The sequence below is a fragment of the Protopterus annectens genome, chromosome 12.part0, assembly GCF_019279795.1.
Source record: "Protopterus annectens isolate FY-2018-M chromosome 12.part0, PAN1.0, whole genome shotgun sequence".
NCBI lineage: Eukaryota > Metazoa > Chordata > Ceratodontiformes > Protopteridae > Protopterus > Protopterus annectens.
This window is the reverse complement of record NC_056746.1, coordinates 139,267,168-139,291,680: the sequence shown is the minus strand read 5'-3', so window position 1 is coordinate 139,291,680 and position 24,513 is coordinate 139,267,168. Positions and strand designations below refer to the sequence as shown.

Genomic DNA, 24,513 nt, shown 5'->3' with positions numbered 1-24,513 from the left:
AAGTAGGAATAGTAATTATTTTAGTCAGTCAGGAATAGATAGTGAGATTAGCTAAATACTGTTTTTCTATAACTGTGAAACTTTCCATCAGTGTTATTTTTAATATTCCCTGTGACTGAAACTCTGGTGTTTACTGTAAATAAATATTTAGTATTTTTGTGTTCTTTTATTATTTACTGTTAAATATATTTAAACTTCTTATTGTGGCTGGTCCTGTTAGAAAAAATATTTAAGTTTTGAGAGTATTTTCACATACTTATTTTGGTTATAAGTCTGGCCACTCCTGAAAGCCTTGCTGTTTGGTCAACATTGCCATTTGTATTCGTATTAATTTCACTCAATATAATTGGGTACCCTTGGAAGAGCCTTAAAGAAGCTGGCAGGTGTTCTAATGACAGTGATAACTACCTTATAGTCTAGGCAGAAGGGACGAAAGCGCATTAATCTGTGCCAGCCTTTCCCAGGTATGTGCATGCATGTGTGCAAATCAAATCTCAGAGTGTGTGTGTTAGCTGCTTGGAGTAGGGACACAATGCACTGGTTTCACAGAGAGGGTGTGAGAGGACTTAGCTTGGAATCCCAGCTAAGGACTCAACTTTAAGTTGTGCAAGTGGGGAGTCCTACTGGGGGTCTGGACAGATATAGAGAGGAACCATCCCCCGGACTGAGTGTGTTCCCTGGGTGCTCTTAAGGGAAATTGTGCTTGTGTAGAGTGGTCTGCATCTGGAAATACTGAGTGTATGCATTTGTATTCTAAGTGAACATCCCTCTCCAGTGTCAGTGGTGAGGATTCAGGTTTCTTGATTACTGGGCCAGCGTGGGGACATCACAACAGGCATCTTCCAAGGTGTTATCCTATCCCTATTCTCTTCAGCCTTTTCATCAACTTTTTACATCTGTAGATTAAAATCAGCAACATAATCCTTTATTATTTATGTACATATGTATGTGTATGTTTTCCCTCAATTTGAATGAATGTCCATTTGGTCGACAAGTGACAGGGTGCTGCTTAATACTGAACATATGGATAGCTGAACATTAAAAATGTCAAGGGACTCTTTCATTGTGAAAGGTAATTGGGGTTGGAGAGGATGAGAGCATTTGTGTGTGGGAACCAGGGTTAGGTTCAGGGATAGGTGGAGGGACAGGTGTATGTTTTGCTTACGAGTCTATGTATTGTAGGGTCAGGTAAAGGTGTAGATGTAGTGTTAGTGTGTGTTTGTGTGTCTTATGTAGTGGCAGTGTTATGGGAAGACATTTATTAAGTTAATGTAAAGGCGTAGGGTTGGGTGAAGGGGCAGAGTTAAGGTTAGGGTTAACACCTATTACTAAGGTGGTTAAAGGGGGTTGAGCCCCCTGCCCACATTAGTAATGGGTGCTAACCCTAACCTTACACCTTACCATAATAAAAACGTCCTCATACACAGCACTGCCACTGTTCAGACAAATTTCAGGAAGGTGTTATGGGTGTTAGTGTGAAGACTGGGAAGGAAATACTTTTCCTTTGTCAATCTTTTGAATATTTGATATTTTGGGCATTCGGTATTCTCTGCTTGAACTTCTTAATGACAGTTTTTAAATACAACATTAAAAAAACATTCAGTTGTACAGAGGGAAACCACATCTATCGCTCTCTCACTAGCTTAATATATATATATATATATATATATATATATATATATATATATATGTGTGTGTGTGTGTGTGTATATATATATTGTGTGTGTGTGTGTGTGTGTGTGTGTGTGTGTGTGTGTGTACATATATTGTGTGTGTGTGTGTGTGTGTGTGTGTGTGTGTGTGGTGTATTCAAACCTAACAGTAACAATGAAAAACAAACTGGCTAACAACTAAAACAAGAAAAAAGAGAGAGGGAAGCAGCCAATAACATTATCTGTCAAGTGACGTACATATCAAACCTAAAACAGTATAATGCTAAACCTGGAATTGACCATACAATTTGGTTAGCAAATGAGATTGTAGTCTGTTGTCCCAAATGAACAAAAATGTGCCCTAGGCACATTCTTCCTATGATTCAGCTGGCCACACCTGGATCCGTTTTAACACTGGGATAGCATCAACCCTGTGAACTTCCAGTGATGTAATACCAATGCATCTAGCACTTCTTAGCTTTAATTGTACAATCCAGAAGTAGTTTTGTTCAGCCCATATCATATGTCTCAACCTCTTAAGGCAAGAAATCTGGACAAAGCCACAAATAATGGGGGGACAAATGGCCAAAAATAGGGACAAATTGTAAATATTGTTCTTATAAACTTAGAAAGTTGATGGAATAACATGTTTTATGTTAGCATGAATTTTCTGAAGGATATGAAGTCTGAAACTCAAATGTATGTCATTATATTCTGACTTCAGTTTTTAATGACTTGCCAATAATTTGCCAGAAAATCGCAATTTCATGAAAAATGGACTGAAAAAACGAGCCAAAAATCTGGACATTCTGCAAAAACCTGTACAGTTGAAATGTATGACCCATATTCAGTCTTTATATCGAGAAAAATCAATAAGGGGATAGAAAACTGTCTTGCCTTTGTTTATAATAAGACCACAGATCTCCCAAAAGTGTTAAGGACTTTGCTAAACTTTTGTGGTTGTATTAGCCAAAGAACACAGTCAATCACTCCATACATTAACAATAAATTGTCCCCCCAGCAAACTAAACAACTATGGCTATAATATTTCTTAATATGAATACTCAATGTTTTACGGCCATGATGAATAGCACCTCTGTCAGGCTCCTCTACATGGCTGGAAAGCAGCTGAGTACTATCAGTTTGTTACCAACTGTGCAAGTGAGTCAGCACACAATTATTGGCATATGGACATTTCCCCAGATACTGAACCTTTGCTGGGCTAGCCAAAACAGTTCCTGTCTTACAGAATTAATAGCCTTATAAAAGTTAATAAAACCTGTCAAGCAGTGATTGCTAGCTGCTTTTTTTCAGATTTATAATCTGAATAAGTTGGCTATGCCCTGATGTCCCTTTACAAAACCCTGCTGAGAGTTGCTAATGATATTTTGAAGTACCTTCTCAAAGTGAGTTACCAGGATCTTGGCTGGAATTAATGTTACTGTGTAGTAATGATACTGTTCTATAAATGATACTGGTCTATAATGCTGTGGGAGTTTATCATCCTTTCCCTGTTTTAGCAGGGCAATATTTGCCAGGGATGGTGATAAAGGGAAATAGCCTGTCTTAAAGACAGCATTAAGCAAGGCATGCAGATAGGGGTTAATATCATGACACTATGTTTTATATACATAAACTGGAATACCAATTGGCCCAGGGGGCTTCCCTACTTTGAGTGCGCCCATTATATGTGCACACTTGCCACTGTTAATCTCATTGTTTAAAGAAAGTAAATCCTCTTTCAGTATTACTGGACAATTTACATTATCCAAAAATGTTTTGCCCTCATCAAGCTAAACAGAGCTGTTGTTGTGTACAAATTCCAGAAGTATTTGCCTTATCGATGCCTACCTGTGTATAACATTGCTGATCTTGAGAGTCCACTGTAACCTTAATAGTTTGCATACATCTTTCCATCAACCTCCAAGCAGTCAGATTAGGTGGAGCACATTTCAGGATTTTGAGTCGATGGGAAAGACTACTGTAATGAAACCATTTGCATTCCTGACTTTTTTATCTAAGCACTTCCCCCAATATCTTATATTTCTTATCCTTACTTTTAAATGTGTTTTAAGCCTCTCAATACTGTTTTCTAAAACACTGACCACTCTGTTTTCCCAGTCTCTTTTCGTAATCGGGACCTCCTTACATAATCTCCCAAAATTATATCTTAACAATCCACACTTTGCACCTTTGGATGTCCCCAGTTTGGTGTGTTTCCCCAAACTTAGTGTCCCTAGTATCTATCCACTTCAAAGCCAGTGGATCTACTGTATTTAGCCCACACAGCTTTTGCTATTCCAAAGTAATGACAGCCATCAGAAATAAATTAGGATCAGAATAAGCATGGCTTTTATGAACAAAATCTGAGATGTGGTAGTAAATTTAAGCCAATCTGGAAATCCAGATGTCTGGCCAACGCAGTTGCTTGGACCATGAAAGTAAAGTCCCATTTTCCATTCAGTGATATGTGGCCTTGGTCAACCAAACACGACTTTCTCTCATTTCCTGAAGCCTTACCTGTGTTGTGACAGCCTTTCTCTACCCACAGAAAATGTTATCAGGTTACAATGATGCATCCTTATCATCAACCCCCTTTTCCCATTTTCCACATGATGTCAGGTTGTCATGTCAACTGTTACCTTCTCTCTTGATTCAGTGCCACTCTCCTAATTTCTTTGCAGTCATACCTAACTGTTGCAGGTCTACTTTTACGCAGTCCATCTATCATTTTGCTAGATGCCGTTGGTTCCTCCTGCCTTCTTCTTCCTTCTTTGTCAAATTGCCTTTGGCTTTTGCACAAGTGCCTGAGCTACTGTAATCTGTTCTCTTTGACCTTCCCTGCAGTTGGAGCTTTGGCTTCTGCTCTGATGTCCTCATTTCTCATTTGTCCTATAGTGGGCATCCTATAATCTGTCTCAGGCACTTCATATCCATCACTGTCCAAGTTTCTGTATCATACAGCAGTACAGGTCGCACCACTGTTTTGTACACCTTACTTTTTAGCTTCTTTGGCATTTTTCTGTCATATACTACACCTGAGACTCTGTGCCAGTTGGCTGCAGTCCCTCTGATTCTAGCTTTGACCTCCTCAATCACACTTTCTTTTTCCTCAACCATCCCTCCCCAGTACTTGAATCTGTTAACCTGCTCCATTATTTCCCTTCTATTTCCATTTTGAAATTTCCATAGTGAAAGCGGATAAGGTACACATACTAAACCTAGACTACTTGATAGATTTTACTCTTACTCACAAACACTGGCTAATGTACAATGTATGTACTGTACCTGTGTACTATGTATGTATTCTACCTATGTTCCAAATTTCAGCTGTACACCACAAATCTATTAATTACCTTTATTTTTAAATTAATATTTTCTTGTTTGTTCTTTCCACTGTAACTATTAATGTGCTGCATACCACTGTAAAAACATGTCTGTGTGTATACTGATCATGTCTAAATATCTAAATGTATTTGTAATTTTTCTATGTGGAGCTTTTCTCCCCAGGCCTCTGCTGAAAAAGGGTCATTTTGGCTCAGTCTGACACCCCCAGTTAACAAATGTAAAATAAAAATTTTAAGCTTCTTCTGATTTTTCCCATTTGCCGCCATTGAAGTTGTCTTATCTGTACTCAGTTTCTTCCCATGTGCCTTATGTTCTGCATTCCATTTTTATAATCTCCTGATGCTTTAGTTCAAAGCCTGCATGTAATGTCACATTGTCTGCATACAGCAGCTTTGTTGATCTGTCCCCGCTGAACTGTTTGTAGTCCATCATCAGCATGAATTGCAGTTCAGAGCTGAACCCTGATGCCCACTGGGAACCCCTCTGGGAGTCCAAACACTGTTCATACTCATGTTACTGGGTCCTTGTACATAACCTGTACTAATTCTACTAATGTTTCTGGGACTTCAAAACTTTGAATGACTGCCCAAAATCATCTTTCTTGAAAATCCTGTCATATGTTTTCTCCAAGTCTAGGAATGTCCAAATGAGCTTTTTCCTCATCTCTATGTTCTTATTAAGCTACCCATCTCACTGCAAACATCATATTGATTGTGCCACATCCAGATCTCAATCTAAACTGCTCATTACCATCTTACATTCTACTACTCTGTGTATTTGTTTATCAGTAACCCTCTCCAGAACCTACATGTAGTACGACAGGAGTTTGATACCTCTGTACTCCCCACAGTTGTGGATGTTCCCTTTGTTCTTGCACACTAGCATTAGTATGCTTAATCTCCAGTCATCTGTGATGTGCCTTTTTCTCCACACTGCTATGAGTAACCTCAGGAGCCATTTCTTCCCTATCTCACGCAGCATCTTTCTCATATCCGCTGTGACCTCATCTGAGCCTGTTGCTTTCCCTGACTTCATTTTCCTTAGTGCTATTCTTACTTCTGTGGTGGGCTCTTCCTCTTCTATCATTATAGGCTGTGTCTTGGACAGTACAGCTTCTGTGGGGTTTTCTTCTTTCAGAGAAGCTGCTGGAAGTACTCAGTCCATCTGCCTTTCATGTCCTGTTGACAAGTCAGCAAGTTGTTGATGGCATCCTTTATGAAGGGAGTTTGATATAATGACATGAAATTGCTCTCAATAATAAGTGGAGTTAATTGCCCACCTAGTCATTCCAGTTCTGTGCTAAAAGAATCAACCCACCCATCAAGACACAGTTGGGCTCAAAATGTTTACCTAATTAAAACTTGCCAACTTGCTTCAATACTTCCAAAATATGCCCCCTACCATCCTTATACTGATGTTATCCACTCTTTTCCATCCTAAAGTGTGCTTGACTAGAGTGACCCCCCCCCCCCCCGTTAGATTTCTTAGCATATGGTAAACAGCCCATCCCTTCCAGAAATTAGCCACTATACTCTCTGGAGTGCATTTACTTTAGTTTCCTGAAGCAGAGCTTCTTGAACGTTTAACTTATTTAAATACTTCAGAATCACTTTTGTTTTAAATTTCCTGTTTAACCCTTTCATGTTCTAGCCAACCCAATTAATAGATCTAATTAATAGATCTAGTAGTGTGATCTTGTCCCAATCTTACCTTTTCTGTGTTTAAGTTATATGATGGGTGCAGTACTTTCAATTTAAGAAGGGGAACTTCCACTTCCCCAGACTTAGATGATTAAGTACCACAAAATATTTTCAGAAATGCTAGTGCAATAAAAAAAAAACCTGCATATTTAAATCAGAGTACAAACTTAAGGCCACCGCAGATACTAAAGGACTCTACAAAATCTTTTTTTTCTTTTATGTCAGGAAATTAAGGAATAATGTCCAACAATGCACTGAGCTAACCCATAATATCACACTCGCCATTCCCAAGGATATAAACAATATATTAGCAGACAAATTTAGTGCAAACTTTATCTCACCCACCCACTTTGTTGCCCCCACTATTTCTGAAATAAGCTTGGAAAAAGTGTTAGAATCCCTGTCAAATACTAAAAAAAAAAAAAAATTAGTCTTACCAGCCTTACATGCAAGACAACTTAACTGATATAAACCTCAGTCAGTTTGGTTTTGTGAAGAGCAGGTCCTGTCCCTGGAACTTCATTCATTTCTTTGAAAAGGGTTACGTAGATTGTGCATAGTGGTCATTGCATGTACACTGCTTATTTTGACCTGGTAAGACTTCTGACACTATTTCTCATCCTGGTATTATTAAAAAATGAATGCACAGCAGTACATTCTTCACTGGATTTGAAATTGGATATCCAAAAGATCCCATGTTGTAATAACTTTCTGCTATGTACTCTGAATGTAAAATTGCAAATAGTAGAATACTACAAGTATCAGTGTTGGCCGCCACCTATTTTTTGTAGACATCCAAGCCAATATTCCAAAAGTGTGGTTAACAAGTTTGCTGATACCTGCAAGCTGGGCACTCTGGCATTAAACTGGTCCAGAAAGGAGTGGAGTGCACCTATAACATGTCCACTGAAACTGGTCTCTAGCTAAATGCAAAAAGGTGCAGTCTAGCAGCCTTTGCTAAAACAAAAGCTGCACCCAAGTTAAACGTTATAAGTGGGCTCCTGTTCAGACAGCTACGGTCATAAGAGACCTGATTACATATGAGGATAACTCTTTCACTCGTGTTTCCACAGTAATCAGGAAATCCTTCTATCTGGCCCAATTAATTTCCAAGAGAATATTTTCAACATCCAAAGAAGTCACGTCACCACTGAACTTTTCCCTTACCAGAAGCACTATTGAATACATGTCACCTTGGTAAATACATATCCAAGCATATCGCTCAACCGCAATGCCCCCAGTGATTTTTAATCAATAAAATTAAATGTCTCAAACACTTCAACTACCCTAATAGATTAGCATGCCTCTCCTTATACCCTGTAGCTTACTGGCTGCTTAAAGGTGACCTGTGTTTTGCTTTTTGAACCATGAATGACCAAGTCGTGGTTGGCCTGCTATTTCTTTGCAAAGGCAATGGCTGTACAAACACTCATACTAGGGACCTAAATCTACATAAAAAAATAAACAAGACTCACTCGAGGGGCAAATTCCTAGCTCAACATATTTGCAGCCTATGGAATAAGAGCTCAAGCAAATAACTATTTTTTTGAATTTTTAGGCCTAGTTTTGATGATTAGATGGTAGGCACAAATTTACACTAGAGTTATCATGTATAGCCATGATCAGTATGGGAGGTAAGCACTGTTAAGTGCTTGTAAAGGGTGGCTGGAACTTTTAAGTGTGTCTTCTTAAAGGTGAATACGGCTAGGCATCTTATTTTCCTGTGATCATTTGCCTAGTATTATTATTATTATTATTATGTGGTAGCAGAGCATTTCTCCTGCTGATATGAATTAGTTATGCCTGAGTACTGTAGACAGGACGCACTGCACCATGGGATGAGCTTTGAAACTCCAAAGTATTGCAGAGAAGATTAAACTGAGAAAGTTAAATATTGAAGTTCTATCACATTATAAACAAATCAAAATAAATAAAGAAATAGCACCCTTACCTTTAGGAAATGGACAACTAGGAAGTATCTGTTGTAAGAAACATGGCAGTAGCCCTTACTCACTTCCCAGGGAATCAGGTGACAACCACGGGCAGAATACCAAGCCATAACTGTAGATATTCACAGGAAACTTAAAAGAAACAACACTGTGAAAATATAAAATTATCTGGGTCATGTGATAAGAAACCCCCCTCAATGCTGGATGCTACTCTGAGTAACTGTTAAATCTAAACAAAACCATGACCTCTAATACATTCAGGTTATATAACCTTCCATCAACTGAGAGAAGACTACATGGACTCTACCATTTCTGCAGTAGGCTGGGGTAAGCACACACTTGTCCTTTATGTATATGTGTGTATTAAAAATAAACTGCTAACAATGGACTTAACCAGAGAGAGTATAAACCACATGACATGTGAGCAGGTCTCATTAAAGTCTAACTAGATTCACAGATCCATCCCAGACCCAGACATAGGTTCATAGGTGTGTACTAGGCTAGATGGCCCTGGAGCCTTTACAAGCCTAGACCAAAGCATTCCCTGGCATTGCGCTGTCTGACGTTAGTTTCCAGTGCCTCTATCAAGCAGGACCACTGGAGTTATCCCTGGGGTGAATTTTTCTATTTCCCATCCATTCATCAAGAGTTCTCTTGGTAGGCTAGTGAGGTACTCTGCTTGATGTGTATGGGAAGTCTGTTCAGAGCATGGGAAGTCTCTGGGTTAAGAACCTGTCCCTCCAGCATGTTCTGTTGATTGAGGTAATGAGGTTTAGATCTCTGGAGCGTGTTGTACAGAGGGATTGGGATTTTTTTAGATGTAGCATATCTAAAAGTGCTGGGTAGGACATGGCTTTGTAGGTCAAGCAGTGATTGCCTCTAAGTAGGCTATATGAGACAGAGTAAAGCTTGAGTTTGTTGAGCCTGTCCACATAGGCCATGTGTTTAAGTCCTAAGATCCTCTTAGTGAGGTATTTATGTGGCCTTTCCAGTTGTTGTAGGTGTCTAGTGAGGTACATGCCAAATGAGGTGTTGTACTCTATAATAGGGCTAATAAGAGAAGAGAAGAGGGAGACAATAACCTCTTTCTTCCTGGATGCAAAACCTTTGTAATGAAATGTGCCACATAGAAGGATTTTCTGACCACAGTGGCAATGTGGTTGTCAAAGGAGAGGTTGCTATCAACCTGTGTTCCCAGATCTCGTATTACATCTTCGGTTTTTAGTGGACTACCATCAATGTGGTAGTTCATGGGTACCAAGTTCTTCCCAAAGGGAATGATGATGCATTTTTTTGGCATTGAGCTTAAGGTCATGGTTCTGGCACCAGTCGTTGGTCTCAGTGAGGCCTTTTTGTAGAATGTCTATATCACTTGGAGAGTCAAGAGTGGCTCCCAGTTTGCAATCATCAGCAAACTTGGTTAGTCAGAGTCCCTTTGTGTTGGCTTGGACTTCAGAGAAGTAGATGCCAAACAGAAGAGGACCCAAGACCGATCCATGTAGGACATCACTCATGACTGGGGAGTCAGACTTGGAATCCGCTACTTTCACAGTGTGGGTTCTATCAGTGAGCCAGTTTGCAACCCACCTTTTGACGTAAGGGCTTATTCCTAGTTTAGCGAGTCTGTCTGTGATTCTTGACTGAGGAATAGTATCGAAGTCCTTGGCCAGTTCGAGGTAGGCTGTGTGATCTACCTTGCCTTCATTCACATCTCTGGTGACAGACTCATAGAAGTCTAAGAGGTTGAGCAGGCATGATCTACCCTTCACAAATCCAAACTGCGTGGGGTCCAGAGTTTGGAGATTCCCAATGTCCCCATTAATAAGGTCCATGATGATGTGCTCCATAGCCTTACACACCAGACTCATCAGGCTAGTGGGGCAGTAGTTTCCAGGGTCTGTAGTTGCTCCCCCTTTGTGGAGTGGAATGACCGTAGCAGTGCACCATTCAGTAGGGGCAAAGCCTGAAGTGAGGATGTGATTGAACAGAGCACACAGGTGTGGTGCCAGTTCACTTTGTAATTCATGTAGAACACAGCCAGGGATATTATCAGGTCCCATGGAAGCTGTATTCTTGGCCTTGGACAGTGCGGTTTTAACCTGTGCAACAGTAATATTTGGTACTTGGCATTCCTCCGGTATTATGATTGGCCCTTTAGGGGATGAAAGAGGGTGAAGTTTGCACTGAACCTGTCAGCCAGTATATTGGCAATGTCTGTTGGCTCGGTATAGGAGTTACCATTGTGCTGTAGCTCAGAGCAGATCTGAGTATTGCTATGTATATTCTTGACATTACTATAGAAGACTTTGTGGTTGTCTTTGATGTCCGCTGCAATTTTGTTTTCATAGCTAGCTTTAGAGGATTTGATGAGGGATCTCAGTTTTTTGTTGAGGCTAGCAAGGGAGTTTTTCCAGTCTTGGGACTTCACTGTTTTCTGCAACAGTTTCTTCTTTCTGTTGTAGAGTTTGTTTATGGTAGGGGACCACCAGATTGGCTTCCTTATTTTGGAGGAGAGCATCTTGGTTCTGTTGGGTATGGTCCATTCTATGCATTTGTGTACGTGTTCGTACAATGCATAGGTGTATGATTCAGCGGTCATGCACCCATTTTTCATTTACATAGATGTTGTGAAGTTAGCCACTTGTATTTTTAGAAGGCCAAAGTTTGCTTTGGAGAAGTTTTTCACAGTGGTTACCTTTATGGGGGGTGTGAGTAGGATGTGGATATCCATGGTGATTAGCTTGTTGTCCGATCTGACCAGGGAGGAGTTTACTGATGGTGTAGAGCAATGGTCTCCCATGTTAGTAATAACAAGGTCAAGGATGTTGCTGCCCCCTAGTGGGCATACGAATGAGTTGGTTCAGGCATTGGAATTAATGAATTCCAGGAAACGTTGGGCAAGTGTTTGGTACTTGAGTAGTTTTCGCAGTTGATGGAGGGGTAAATGAAGTCGCCCAATATGAGGGTGTTGGGTTGAACCTTAATATTTTCCAGGGTGCTCAGGAATGTGGAGTGGGAGTCTAGGGACATCGTCGGGGATCTATAGCAGGCTATAATCTATATTGCAGTCTTACCCAGTGTTAGTTGCACCTGAAGTATCTCTGATGCATTATGCTGGGCTACTAGTCTCGAGGTGTGCACATCCTTTATGAATATGGAGGCACCTCCTCCTTTAAGGCTTTGGCCTGAGTTCTGGGTCCAAACTGTGTGGCATGAATTATAGCCTGGTAGCGCAGGGGTGCTCTCCAGAGCCTTGAACCAGGTCTCTGCTACTGCACAAATGTCAATGTTCTCCATTTTAAGGAGTGCTTCAATCGAGTGCATCTTGAGATTTAGACTTCTAGCGTTGAGTAGCATAACCCTCAGATTACATTTGCTTGTAGGTGTTACTGTGGTAGTTTTGTCGTCAGGACATTGCCTAAAAAAGGCACTATATGGGTGGCAAGAGCCTTGGCCAGTATTCAGAATCCCAGGGGTGATAGATGCAGGCCATCTCTGGCAAAGCATCAAGGTCTGTCGATCATGTCTTCCCAGGCAGACATATACTGGATACCCTTAGAATGACACCAGAAACTTAGCCAATTGTTGAAATTAGTCATTTTCTGCTTGTACTGTGGTATCATTCTGGGTGATGTTAGGATGCTACTCAGGGCTAGGGTCATACCTGCCTGGGCTACATGATCTGAGATCTCCTCCATGTCTCTTTTCATGTAGTCCAGGGAGGTACATCTCAGGTAATTCTCACCAACATGGAAAATGACAGAGTCATATTTGTACTTATTGTGGAGTGACCTGAGTGCGTGCATTATGTGGCAGATCCTGGCTCCTGACTCCTGACTGTCACCTTCTCCTTATTCATCCTAGTGAGTGAGACTTCAGTGTGCCTTACTATGGAGTCAGTTATGACTAGTGTATTGGGTAGGTTGTTTTGCCTTAGGGGCTTTGGTTGAGTGGCACACTGTTTATGTGAGCTATGTGTTTCATGGATTGTGCTGGGATGTGGTGGTTGCATGCATGCATTTCTGCCTTGGAGATCTCTGTTGTTTGGGTAGATTTTTAATGAGAGCCACAGTGAAGGTGGGTGTATGTTTTGTGTTATTATGTGAGGGCCGTGGTTGTGTATGTTCTGGAGGGCTATGTGTTACATGTGGTGTGGTTCAGGTGTTGACCATCTCCTCTTGACTGGCTATTCCAGTCTTGGCTGGAGAGTGCTTGGCTTCATATAGGTGCATCTTTCAGACAAGTCTGAGTATTATTAGGTAAGAGGAGAGGGTTGTCTGTGTTCATGAGGCAGTTGCTACATTGCCTCAGGATGCCCAGGTTCACCAGCTTAAAAGGAGAAGGTGCAGGGAACTGACCTTTAGACATGCCTGGATGTGGGCATTCAATCTAGTAAGTACTGAAGCAGTTTTACTTTTCCTTATGGAAAGTTTTTAGTGCTGGTAGCAGTTAATGTGCTGCAGAAAACGCTTTAAGAATTATTGAACAAGTGCTAGCCTTAATATGCTATTTAAGTGCAGAAAAGAAACGAATTAGCAAGATCTAAGGACAATTTTGAAGAGCAGACTTTCTGGCACTGGTAATAGTTTACTGTAGCTTAGTGGTGCTGCGTGTCGCGCAAACCCATGCAAACATGTTTTTTTTAAGGCAGAAGGTTAAAAGGGATAGAAAGCAGCCGAAAATGGCCAATGAGATTCAATGTCAGATCTGGAAACCACTCCTCTAGTGGTAGATAGGCTGCTCAGTGCTTACCACTCCCATTGATAAGCAGAAAGGCTTCCCTCTATCACAGAAATTTGTGGGCAACTCAGAAACTCCAATACAGTCCTTAATTCAGCAAATCTGAAATCCGGACTATTCTAGCAAGAGAAAATGGTGGGAAATAAGCAAACAGATAGATTTATTTTGGGGGGTGGTTGAAAACATTTAAAAACACAATTTATAACAACAGTAAGTTTACTTTTAAATGCAGAAATGGTCAGCGGACTTGAGTGTGTAGCTAACAACAGTAAATGCAATTGAAATAACTTAAAAAAATGCAAAAACTGGTTTGAAAAAGATTATTAAGTCTGGACACTGTTGACCAAAACATGGGTTGCAAAGGAAACACAATGAATAAGCAGTCAAGAAGACTCATTAAAAAATCCCACTGTGACTACAGATTTATAAGAAAATCCTACAGTGCCCCTTCCCACCACTAAACAAATTGAACATAGAAAGCACTGACCTCACAACCAAAGTCTTTTAAGCGCCAGTAATACCTTGGGTAAATACCCAGTTCCTGACAAAGAACTACTAAAAAGAGAGAAAGTACAGAAAAGTCATCTTAAGTTCCTTGCAAGTAACCTCTGACACCGTTTTGGGGACTCTAATGATATTTTTCAGTTTCAATAGGGGAAGGATCTGTGGACAAAAAGTCTGTAGAAAAATCGTGACTCTCATTGTCTTCAATCAGCTGAGCCAAAGGGGCGTACTGGAGATTCCCTATTTTTTCTTCCCCTCTGGAGTCTGTTGTAGTAAGTTGAGGGATACCAGATATTTCCTTTGTGTCTCCTGAAGATGCTTTTACAATGACCTTGTCCTTGGGGTTGGTTACATTCATGGTGTTGTGCAGGTCCAAATACTGAATTACCTCCTCAAGGTAACTGAAGGGAATAATTTGGGTGCCTGACTTCACTTGAAGGGTGGCTGAAAATTTCAGTGAAACTAGATAGCCTTTATGTTTATGCTTGTGAATCACCATTACAAAAGTTTCCATTTCCTGAACAGAGTAGCACTGTAATCTGGAGAGAAAAGACTAATCAGACATCAGTTTTATTTGTGGGTCCAAGCTCTCACACGTGAGAAAGAACTATTTCACTGTCCTTCAAAGTTCAATACAGTTCCTAATAAGTTCATGATGAAATGTCAGGACTAATCAACTTGTCTGTGCTGAACTCTTTGAGCCTTTTCTACCACAGTTATTTCAGACCTGAGTAATAGATAGCTTACAGATTTTGTTGGAAGCAAACTTGTCAGCACCCTCCTTCCCCTCTTCCAGCATAATTATCCTGAGGTTATTTCTTCATAATCTGTCTTCGAGATTGTCAGGATTAAGTTATGTCTCCTGTACTAAATGGGGAGCTCGCTAATTCAAGTAGTACGCTGCTCAAGTATATTCTGATACAATTGCATTTGTGCCCGGTGTAGTTCTAGGTTCTTCTCACTGTTAATTTAATCTTGTTTTCCTCACTGCTCTCTCAGATTTAGAATCTTTCAGAACCTCCTGGGGCATGGTGGAAACTGGGTTCATGGAGAACTGCAGCTCTGAATTTTATTCTGATTTTTAACAGTCCTATTTCATACATTATTTTTGCCTTACATCTGAGTGGAGCCTTTCTAGTTCCATGGTGTGGTAATGCAATTACGTCAGACACTCCTACTGACTAGTATTTGAGGAGATTCATCTATGTTAGTAGGTTCACCTAGTAAAGAGCATACCAGGAATAGATTTGCCATATACGTCAGACAGAGACATGCTGACCATCTTCAAGCGCAACCTTGATGAGTAGATGGGAAACCACACAAATTTGTTCCAGGGGTTCCACCTGTGTCCCTCATTGACAGGGGTGACAAGTGCTGACTGAGGTTTCTTTTTGGGGATAAAGTCTTGTCTAGTCTTGTAAGGGCCCCAGGGCCATTAGCCTAGTAATCTCCTTTGATCCTATGATATTATACTCTTATTTCAAATATTAATCACAAAGAAAGGAAAAGGAAATTACAGCAGGAAAGAGTACAGCAGATGATCAAAGCATCCACTTTTCATATACATCCCTTACTACACCTGCAGCAATATTCTTTATGCCCTACCCTTACCATCATAACTGCCAAGAACTCCAAAACGGTCTACAATGCCTTCATCATTGGCTGTTCCAAAAACAACTAACATTGTACACCAGGAAAAAAAAAACAAAAAAAACAAGATGATGCATTTGGGCATACCAGTGAAGCTAAACACACTACCTTCACTCCCAAGCCCATTTCATTATAACGACCGATCAATATAATATAACTCTTTATTCAAACACCTAGGAGTCATATTAGACCCCACTCTTAAGTATGTCACTACATGGAGCAACCTAAAGGCCACAATTCATACTGCAACCTTTGCCTTCACCATATCTGTCGTGCTAAGTGTCCTGTGTTAGCTCAATACAGAGCACCATTTCTTTCTTGAAAAGATTTTTTTCCAGCATATGAATGGAATTTAGCGTAACTGCTTTAAAACTGCTGTGGACACAGAGCATTAGAAATTGAAGGAAGCAGCAGCACTGTAGTAATGTCCCTGTCCACCCCTGCAAAGCCTGTGGTGCTCCTTACAGCGTGGGAGGCCCACTGAGTTATTTATGTATCTGAACACATGCAATGGTGAGCACACAAGGGCATTCCATTCTGGAAATGGCATTCACAGTAGCAGTTCCAAATAAAACGCATGTCAAGGTCTCTATGTGCAAAGGCAGTTAAGCTCCCCAAAATGTCACATGTAAGACCACGACACCATCACACAGTACAGTTTTGTATGACTGGTTGGATGCTGTACCCATAGGAAACCGAATGGGATACCCTGGCAAAGAGGGTGGCGATTGTCTTGGACATACATAACTGTATGGTTATGGTACCACATACTGTAGGGGAGGCCTTGCCAGTTTCTAACTGCAGCTGATATCCAGGCATATACACTGCAGGAAGGCCATGGTTAGTAATGCATACATGAAATTGCTTAGCCCATGTGTGTTCTGCCCCTGATGTGGACATACCTGCCACAGGTAGAGAGATACAGGGGAATCTAATGCCACCATGGTTCCCATAATGTCAACAAGCGTCCCATACTGTCCCTGATATGCATGCAGTACTCAGAATCAACCAGTACATGTGAAGATCAGTGATTCAGGTGTTGATTGCAACACACACCAATGTGGAGCAGGTGAGTTTGTTCCATGGCATGTCTGAAGAAGTGTGGCAACTGCAGTGTGATCTGGAGTACTGGCACAATGAGACGATTGTGCTAAGGTCACTGGTGACAAATGTGCATCCACAGATGTACATATTTAGCACATAATGACTGCCCAGCAGACTTATTTCAGATAGTCATGTGGATGTGAGAGGACCAGAACACAAGGTGGCCATGCACAGTGTGTCCCACAGCAGAAGACACACAGGCTATTGCAAATGCACTATTAATGTTGTGTGCTGGCACATGGCCTGGCATCCCTGTTGTGGATGACGAATGTCAGGCCTTCTCATGGAAAGTGTCTTAAGTGTGCACAAACAAAGTCTCATAGATCCAGCCTCATCTGTGCCACAGGAATCATCCAGCCTTCACACAGCTATCCAGAGGAGTGAATGCTTCTGATGGTTACACAGTAGCATTCCGACTTTAATAGAGAATGTGATCCACAACAGCTAGCAGGGAGGATGCTGGGAAATGTCATGTAACAGCAGCCTAACCCCATCACTAAAGGATGGGTTCCCCAAAACACAACTAGCACCCTGAGTTCAGGAGTACCACCTTTACATTCATGACCCTTTCCCCCATTTTAGTATTGCAGACATTTGTAGCAAACAGTTTACTACAGTTTAAAAACAAGATTTTTTTTTTAAATAAAACATAAGCACTGTAGAGCTGCATGTAGGCAGGGTATAAACTGTAGCAGCTGTTTGCTACAGTTTAAAAGAAGATTTTTTTTAATAAAATATGTTGAAGGAGGGTTGGGGGCAGGGCACAGAAATGTGATGTAAATGGCTGGGGTGGGGGACATGTCATGGTTGGTGTGCTATTTGGTAGAAGAGTTGGTAGAGGTAATAGATCTAACTGTAATAAGCCAAGCACTTACAATGTAGTGATTGGCTTATTAAAGTTAAGAGCTTTTATTTTTCCTGAGGGGGTGGGGTGGGGCACTGGATGAACCAGCTATGCTTCTGCAACAAAGGATAGGAGAATGGAGTGCAAAACCGAAGCAAAACTGAATGCACAAGGGGTTGAAACTGAGTACAAATAGGACAGTTGTAATGGCAGTGATGGCAGAGAATTGAGATAGATGGGAAAATAGTGGAACAGGTTGACAGCTTCAGGTATCCGGGAGGTGTGACTGAGAAGGAAAATCTGAATGAGGAAGTCAAAGCTAGAATCAGAGGGGCTCCAGCCAAGTAGCACAGTATGTCAGGGGTAGTGTATGACAGAAGAATAAAAGAATAAATCTCTTATTGAGACTGTCCCCATGTTAGAGCTCCATAAAACAAGCAGCAAAGCCATGAGTTGAAAGTCCAATGTCATTTATTGTAAATCCATACAGTCCACTTAAAACGTTAAGCGCTTTCATCCCTCCACACTTTAATAATGGGACTTCATCAGAAGAACCCTATTACAGAACCACTTTCTTTTATACTATGCTTATTTAACTAATTGAATGGCCATTAAAGTGCCAAATCATTAACTATAGTAAAAACCGCTAACGTTAAAAACATAAAAAGCATTAAAAAATGTTATTGTGAATTCCACATGAGTACCTTTGCACTTAAGACAGTGTTACAAAGCATATATGTTTCAGAATATGTACATAATAAAAAGTGTACATTCTTACAAATATAATTAAATATATGTATATAGGCAATATTAAGGGTAATAATAAGAAATCATCATATAAGCTATGCAAAAAAATATGGCTAGTTACGTAACATTTTTCATCCTTCCTTAATTATATATAAAAGCTCTAACACAGTAGCTTATAACCCGATTATTGTAAAACTTATCCAATAACATATTATTTATAACATTAGTGCCCTCTTTTTCAAAACTGTGAGTAAAGATATGTTCTCATTCATACCTGGGGAGTTGACTGCATTCAGTCTTCCCTGCTGTTGGTACACTGATCAGTGTTGTTTTTCAACAATTGATGTTATAGATTTATTTACCTTTATTCCCCATCAAGAGGGATTAGTGTTGTTTCATGAAGCTATCCATAGCCTTACCAGTTTAGATGAGGAATTAATCAATTTTATTATGGTGGCCATGGAGATTATTTTAGACAACAATTATTTTACATTTGAAGGGAGTGGCGATGGGTGCAAGTTGTGCACCCATCTTTGCGAACTTGGTCCTGTATGGCTGGGAGATTAGACATGTGTTGAGTTTTGAATTTTCAAGTAAGTGGATAGGTTACTTTAATTTTTTGGATGATATGCTCATTATATGGAAGGACAAGAAAGAAAATAACTGGCTATTTTTGGATTATCTAAAGAATATTACACCATATTTTAAATTTCTGGGTAATATCAATCAGGATTTTATTGACTATTTGGATATTATTTTAACTAAGGACAATTTGAGAGGGAAGTTTACCACAAAAATACAGAGGAAAGAGACTTTTTCCGATAACTACCTGAATTTTCATAGTTGTCATCCTGGTCATACGAAAAAGGCAGTTGATTAGGGCTGCCCGAATGTGCTCAGAATTAGAACTGAAATGAGGAAAATAAGTGCAGTGTTTCTAGAGAACGGGTATCTAAAAAACTGGTAAATAATTTGTGTGAGGAAATGAAATTTGGATGGGGTGACGGGTACAAACCATTGTTGGGCAATATGAGTGGATTACATAATGGAGAGGGTTCCCCAATAAATAAACATGACTTTAATAGGGGAATGGAGATTCCATATGCTTCGAGCAGTAGAGAAATTAATAACATAATACTGAAGAATTGGTTAATATTTAAAGGGAATATGGAAGTTGTGGGATTTGCAGGTGGTGAACCACAATTTATTTGGAAAACAGGAAGGAACTGTAAATCCCTCTTTGAGCAATACTTAGTTAAGAATCCAATATATACTAAAGGTACCACATGTTGTGGTGCATGAAGGCGGTGCCAGTACATCTTAAATGAAAGTACCCTTATCCTTCAAGGGGTACCTTTTGGGGTAAGAAATTGTAACAGCAAGGGTATAGTTTATATAGTGGTATGTGAAGGGTGTGGGCATTACTATGTGGGTAAAACAGAGATGATTAAAGAAGAGAATCTTACGAACATTTGTATCTGATACAAAAGGCAAACACTAACAATGCACTGTTTAAGCACAATATTAAATGTCCCAACTTCACTAGCTTTAAGTTTGGAATTTTGGAGGTAGTACCCAATGACCCCAGAGGGGGATAGTGGGAATTAATGTTGGAATTGAAAGAATTTAAATGGCAAGTAAAACTGAATGCAGTCAACTCCCCAGATATGAATGAGAACATATCTTTACTCCCAATTTTGAAAAAGAGGGCACTACAATTATAAATGTTATTGGATAAGTTTTACAACAATTGGGTTATAAGCTACTTTGTTAGAGCTTTTATGTATGATTAAGGAAGGGTGAAAAATGTTACATAGCTAGCCATCATTTTTTTGCATAGCTTATATGATGATTTCTTATTATTATCTTTAATATTGCCTCTATACATATATTTAATTATGCATTTATACAAATGTACACTTTTTATTATGTAAACCTTTTTATTAAGTAACATTTTGAAATATATATGTTTTGTAACACTGTCTTAAGTGCAAAGGTACTCGTGGAATTCAGAATAACATTTTTAATGCTTTTTATGTTTTTAAAGTTAGCGGGTTTTACTATAGTTAATGATTTGGCACTTTAATGGCCATTCAATTAGTTAAATGAGCATAGTATAAAAGAAAGTGGTTCTGTAATAGGGTTCTTCTGATGAAGTCCCATTATTAAAGTGTGGGGGGACAAAAGCGCTTCACGTTTAATGTGGACTGTGTGGATTTACAATAAATGACATTGGACTTTCAAGTCATGGCTTTGCTGCTTGTTTTATGGAGCTCTAGCATGGGAAGGTCTCAATAAGAGGCATATTCTTTTATTTGGTCATGATTACCTCTTTATTGCTGGTTAATTTCAATTTTTATGATGGAAAGATGCCAAAGAAGCTAAAATGTGTGGTGTACAAAACAATGGTGTGACCAGTACTACTGCATTATCTGGAAACATGGGCAGTAAAGGCAAAGTAGCTGAGGAAGCTAGAGGTGATGGAGATGAAGTGCCTTTGAAGGGTGGTAGGATGCACTCTGTGGGATAGACAAAGAAATGAAGACAAACGTGCAAAAGCCAAAGTAGCTCCAGTTGCAGAGTAAGTTAGGAGAACAGATTATTGAGGTTTGGGCACATGTGTAGGAAAGCAGAAGGTAGTTTGGTGAAGATGATGATTTGGGACAGACAGAAAGAAGGCAAGAGGAAACAAGGCCCTCCGGCAAAGAGATGGATGGATTGTGTGAGAGAAGATCTTCAACAGTCAGGCATGAGTGTTGAAGAAGGTAGGATAGTGGCATTCAATAGAGAGAGATGGTGGCAGTTGACACAACACCCTGACCCCATGTACAAAATGGGAAAAAGGGGGGTTGGTGATGATGATGATGATGATGATGTGCTGTACTACAATTTTATGCAGTAATAAATCAGTCTGCAGTTTTGGCCTCCTGAATTTGCATATTCCTCACTGCTCACTTGCATGTCATTATGAGATCATGCCTTACTCTTCTCTGAATCACAGCCCAGTTCTCTTTCTCCCTCCCTAGTCTATCTAATACTATGTCTGAGCAATGAAATTATTTATTAGGTTTAAGAAAGGAATACTAACACACCAGATTTACCCCTTAAACAGTAGACAAGAGACTAGCTTCTTATAAATGCATACATATCCTGAACATCTGCCAAATTTCAAGAATGGGTAACATTCACTGTACCTAAAAAAATTGCTTTGTTGACCGGGTCAGTCCTACTTGGCCTATAGCCTATTTTTAGTAAAGTATGAGGATGGTATTCATACTGTGGATTTCTGCGTGTGTGTGTGTGTGTGTGTGTGTGTGTGTGTGTGTGTGTGTGTGTGTGTGTGCATGCGTGAGTGTGCGTGTGAGAGTGTATATATGGGTGTGGGTGAGTGTGTATGTGTAGGTGTGGGTGAGTGTGTGTGTGCGTGGGAGGTGAGTGTGGGTGTGGGTGAGTGTGTGTGTGGGTGTGTGTGTGTGTGTGTGTGTGTGTGTGTGTGTGTGTGTGTGTGTGTGTGTGTGTGTGTGTATGTGTGGGTGTGTGTGTGTGTAGGTGTGGGTGAGTGTGAGTGTGGGTGAGTGTGTATGTGTGGGTGGGTGTAAGGTGTTGAATTCAAATAGTCTGAATGTCTGAAGATGATACAGCTTTTTCTCCAACATAATGTGTAGTCTTAGAGTGTCTATTTGAAGAACAATGTGGATGATGTAATAGAAGAGAAGTCTGCATGTACTCACAATAAACCTAAACAAATTTGTACTGTTCCAAACAAATGTATATATACCATTCATTTTTGTTTTCTTTAGGTGGTTAAGTCAAAGATTAGATTTCCTTACGAGCTTCATTTTGTTATCGGCAGCATTTTTTGCAGTGATTGCCAAAAATCACATCAGTCCAGGTCTTGCTGCTTTAGCAATTACTCATGCCTTGCGGGTAAGAGAAGCAAAAATTTAATTTTTGTATTTGTGAATTTGTTAATCAAGTAACTCTTCTTTTTCAGAGCTGAGCCGAGAACATTGCAGTAGATGTGTATTGCTCACAGTGCATATAAAAATGGCAGGAATCCATAGCTGGTTAACACAATATAGTTTGCTGTTTGTCTTATACCAGTTCGCTATACTAAGACGGTTTGCACACAGTCTTTTCGATGACTTCTGTTATCCTGTAATGACAACAATATCAACGCATATTTAATGATGTTAGACTGTGTTTTGTAGGCATGATGTCCGAAAGTTTTTCTTTTTGTCTGTTTTCCTGTCCTTTCCTATGAGATCTTTACTTTTTGTGTTGCTTAAAGTGCTTCTGCATGATCACATAGTTATTTACAGCACTAGCCATTTCTCTAGGTGTTGTTATTATAAAACATAAGAAACTTTTTGATTTTTAAATTTAATTATGCATAAAATCAGATACTGGAAACTGAAAGTTAAGGAGAAAAAGTACTTTGTTTCACTGGTCATATCTGAGAGAACAGAAATGCATAAGAATGTCAGGTGATTTCTGGCTAAAGTGCAAGAAAAATAAAATCACTGATGACATCACATAATGAACTACAAAGTAATAGGTGCAACATGTCAGAAAGATAACAGTGGGGGGGGGGGGGTGAGGCCATAGAGAGTAGCATAGATTACTGATGGGGAAATGCTGAGAACAGAAGGCCTTAAGACAGTACCCACAGGACTCTGGCTGGCAGAAATGCTACTTGCCCAACATACTGTAAGTCTGATGAGATACAGCTCACCAGAATGGCTGCAGCGGTAGAAGCATGCCCCTCATGGTACCAAACAATGCTCCACAAGTAAGCTATCTGTACTTCACAGATGGCACAGTTTAAGACTAAGCAACAGTGTTAATGGCATAGCTGTTAAAATGGTGTGACATCACAGAGCCGCACAAAGCATATAGCAGCCATCTTAACAGCATCTGCTACATAATTTAATATTTGTTAACCAGGAAAGTCCGACTTGGAACGGAGCCAGTTTTCACCAGAGGCCCAGGGAGAAACGCTCCAGATGCATGTCTTTGTGAATCAAACTGGAGAAACTCTTGGTGTGAGGCGACAACTCTACCGCTGCACCACTGAGCCGTCAGACGCAGACACATAAGACACAGCTGAAGAAACACATTATGATATGGCACTGTACATAACAGGGTGCCATGATGCACGCACAGCTGGTGAGAGTGCTGCCTGCAACTCAGTGTAGGGGACCCTGTGTACTACAGTGTAACATCTGAGAGATACTCTGACTTGGAATGGCATACAAAGTACAATGGGCACGCAATACCATCTTTTTATTAACATACTGGGTGTGCAAAATCATCACTTAATTGCAGGTTCTTTGTAAGTGCTGTAAGGAAGTGTCTTGTCTGACATAATGTGGTCTAGTGTCTTTCATCACTATCTGTCAGAAGAAAAAATTCAAACGAGTCGCATCTGCCTCAGGTGATGAATTTTCCTTTATTAGCAGCTAACCAGATTACACAGCATGTTGGCCAAGATGTCCGATCTGGACTGATCTGATCTGATCAACTTGTTTACTGACATCAACTTTTATACTGCAAGCAAAACAACTTTTTGTTACATTTCTGACCGTTGACAGTTGACTATGAAAAACATATAGGATAAACATGTTTATCACAAATTACCTCAAACCCATAGCTAGTACAGAATGTTCAAGTAGTACAGAATGTTCAATTCAACAACGGTAGCTCAAATTTTCCAGGACACATAGCCTGCTCCAGTAAATTAACTCTTACTCGGCCGTGCGTCCTTATCCCAGGCTTCACTAAGCTATAACCAAATCTCTTTATTCTGAAGTGCAGAAAACAGATATCATTCAGGTTCATAAACAATGCTGCATTTTGTTCACAGATGAGGCCCATCTTTGATAGGCATATCCCAACAAATAACATGTTCACTTTGCAAGAAGAGGAAAAAGACAAATAACAGTATATTTTAAAACTTTTTCTCTTAACATTTCCCCCCCTGAAAACACTTTTGTCTCATTTCAGCAATATATGTAAGTTTTTCTTTGCGTACATAACTTCATTGGCAAGACAAATTTTTAAACTTCAAAAACATTTGCAAAAAGTCACAGTTCAATGTATTCACTTTCACCAGTCTGTTGCAATTGCTGGTACATCGTCTTCGTAACAGCAGTATCAACCAGTCTTTGCAGAAGACCTCTGATACAGGGTATACAACAACAACCACATACCACCATGATAGCCACAGCGACTCCAATGGACACCAGGAAACTGCTGATGAGATGACTCCATTT

The 24,513-nt window shown here is 40.0% G+C and overlaps 1 protein-coding gene across 1 annotated transcript in view; it reads left to right on the top strand.

Annotated features, from left to right (window-relative positions):
• LOC122816399 (multidrug resistance-associated protein 1-like) overlaps nucleotides 1-24,513 on the top strand; it is an 827,783-nt gene that overhangs the window by 730,550 nt on the left and 72,720 nt on the right. Inside the window, exon 24 of the mRNA XM_044089157.1 lies at nucleotides 22,039-22,165. Within this exon, the coding sequence (XP_043945092.1) occupies nucleotides 22,039-22,165 (127 nt within the window). The remainder of the gene's footprint in view (nucleotides 1-22,038; nucleotides 22,166-24,513) is intronic.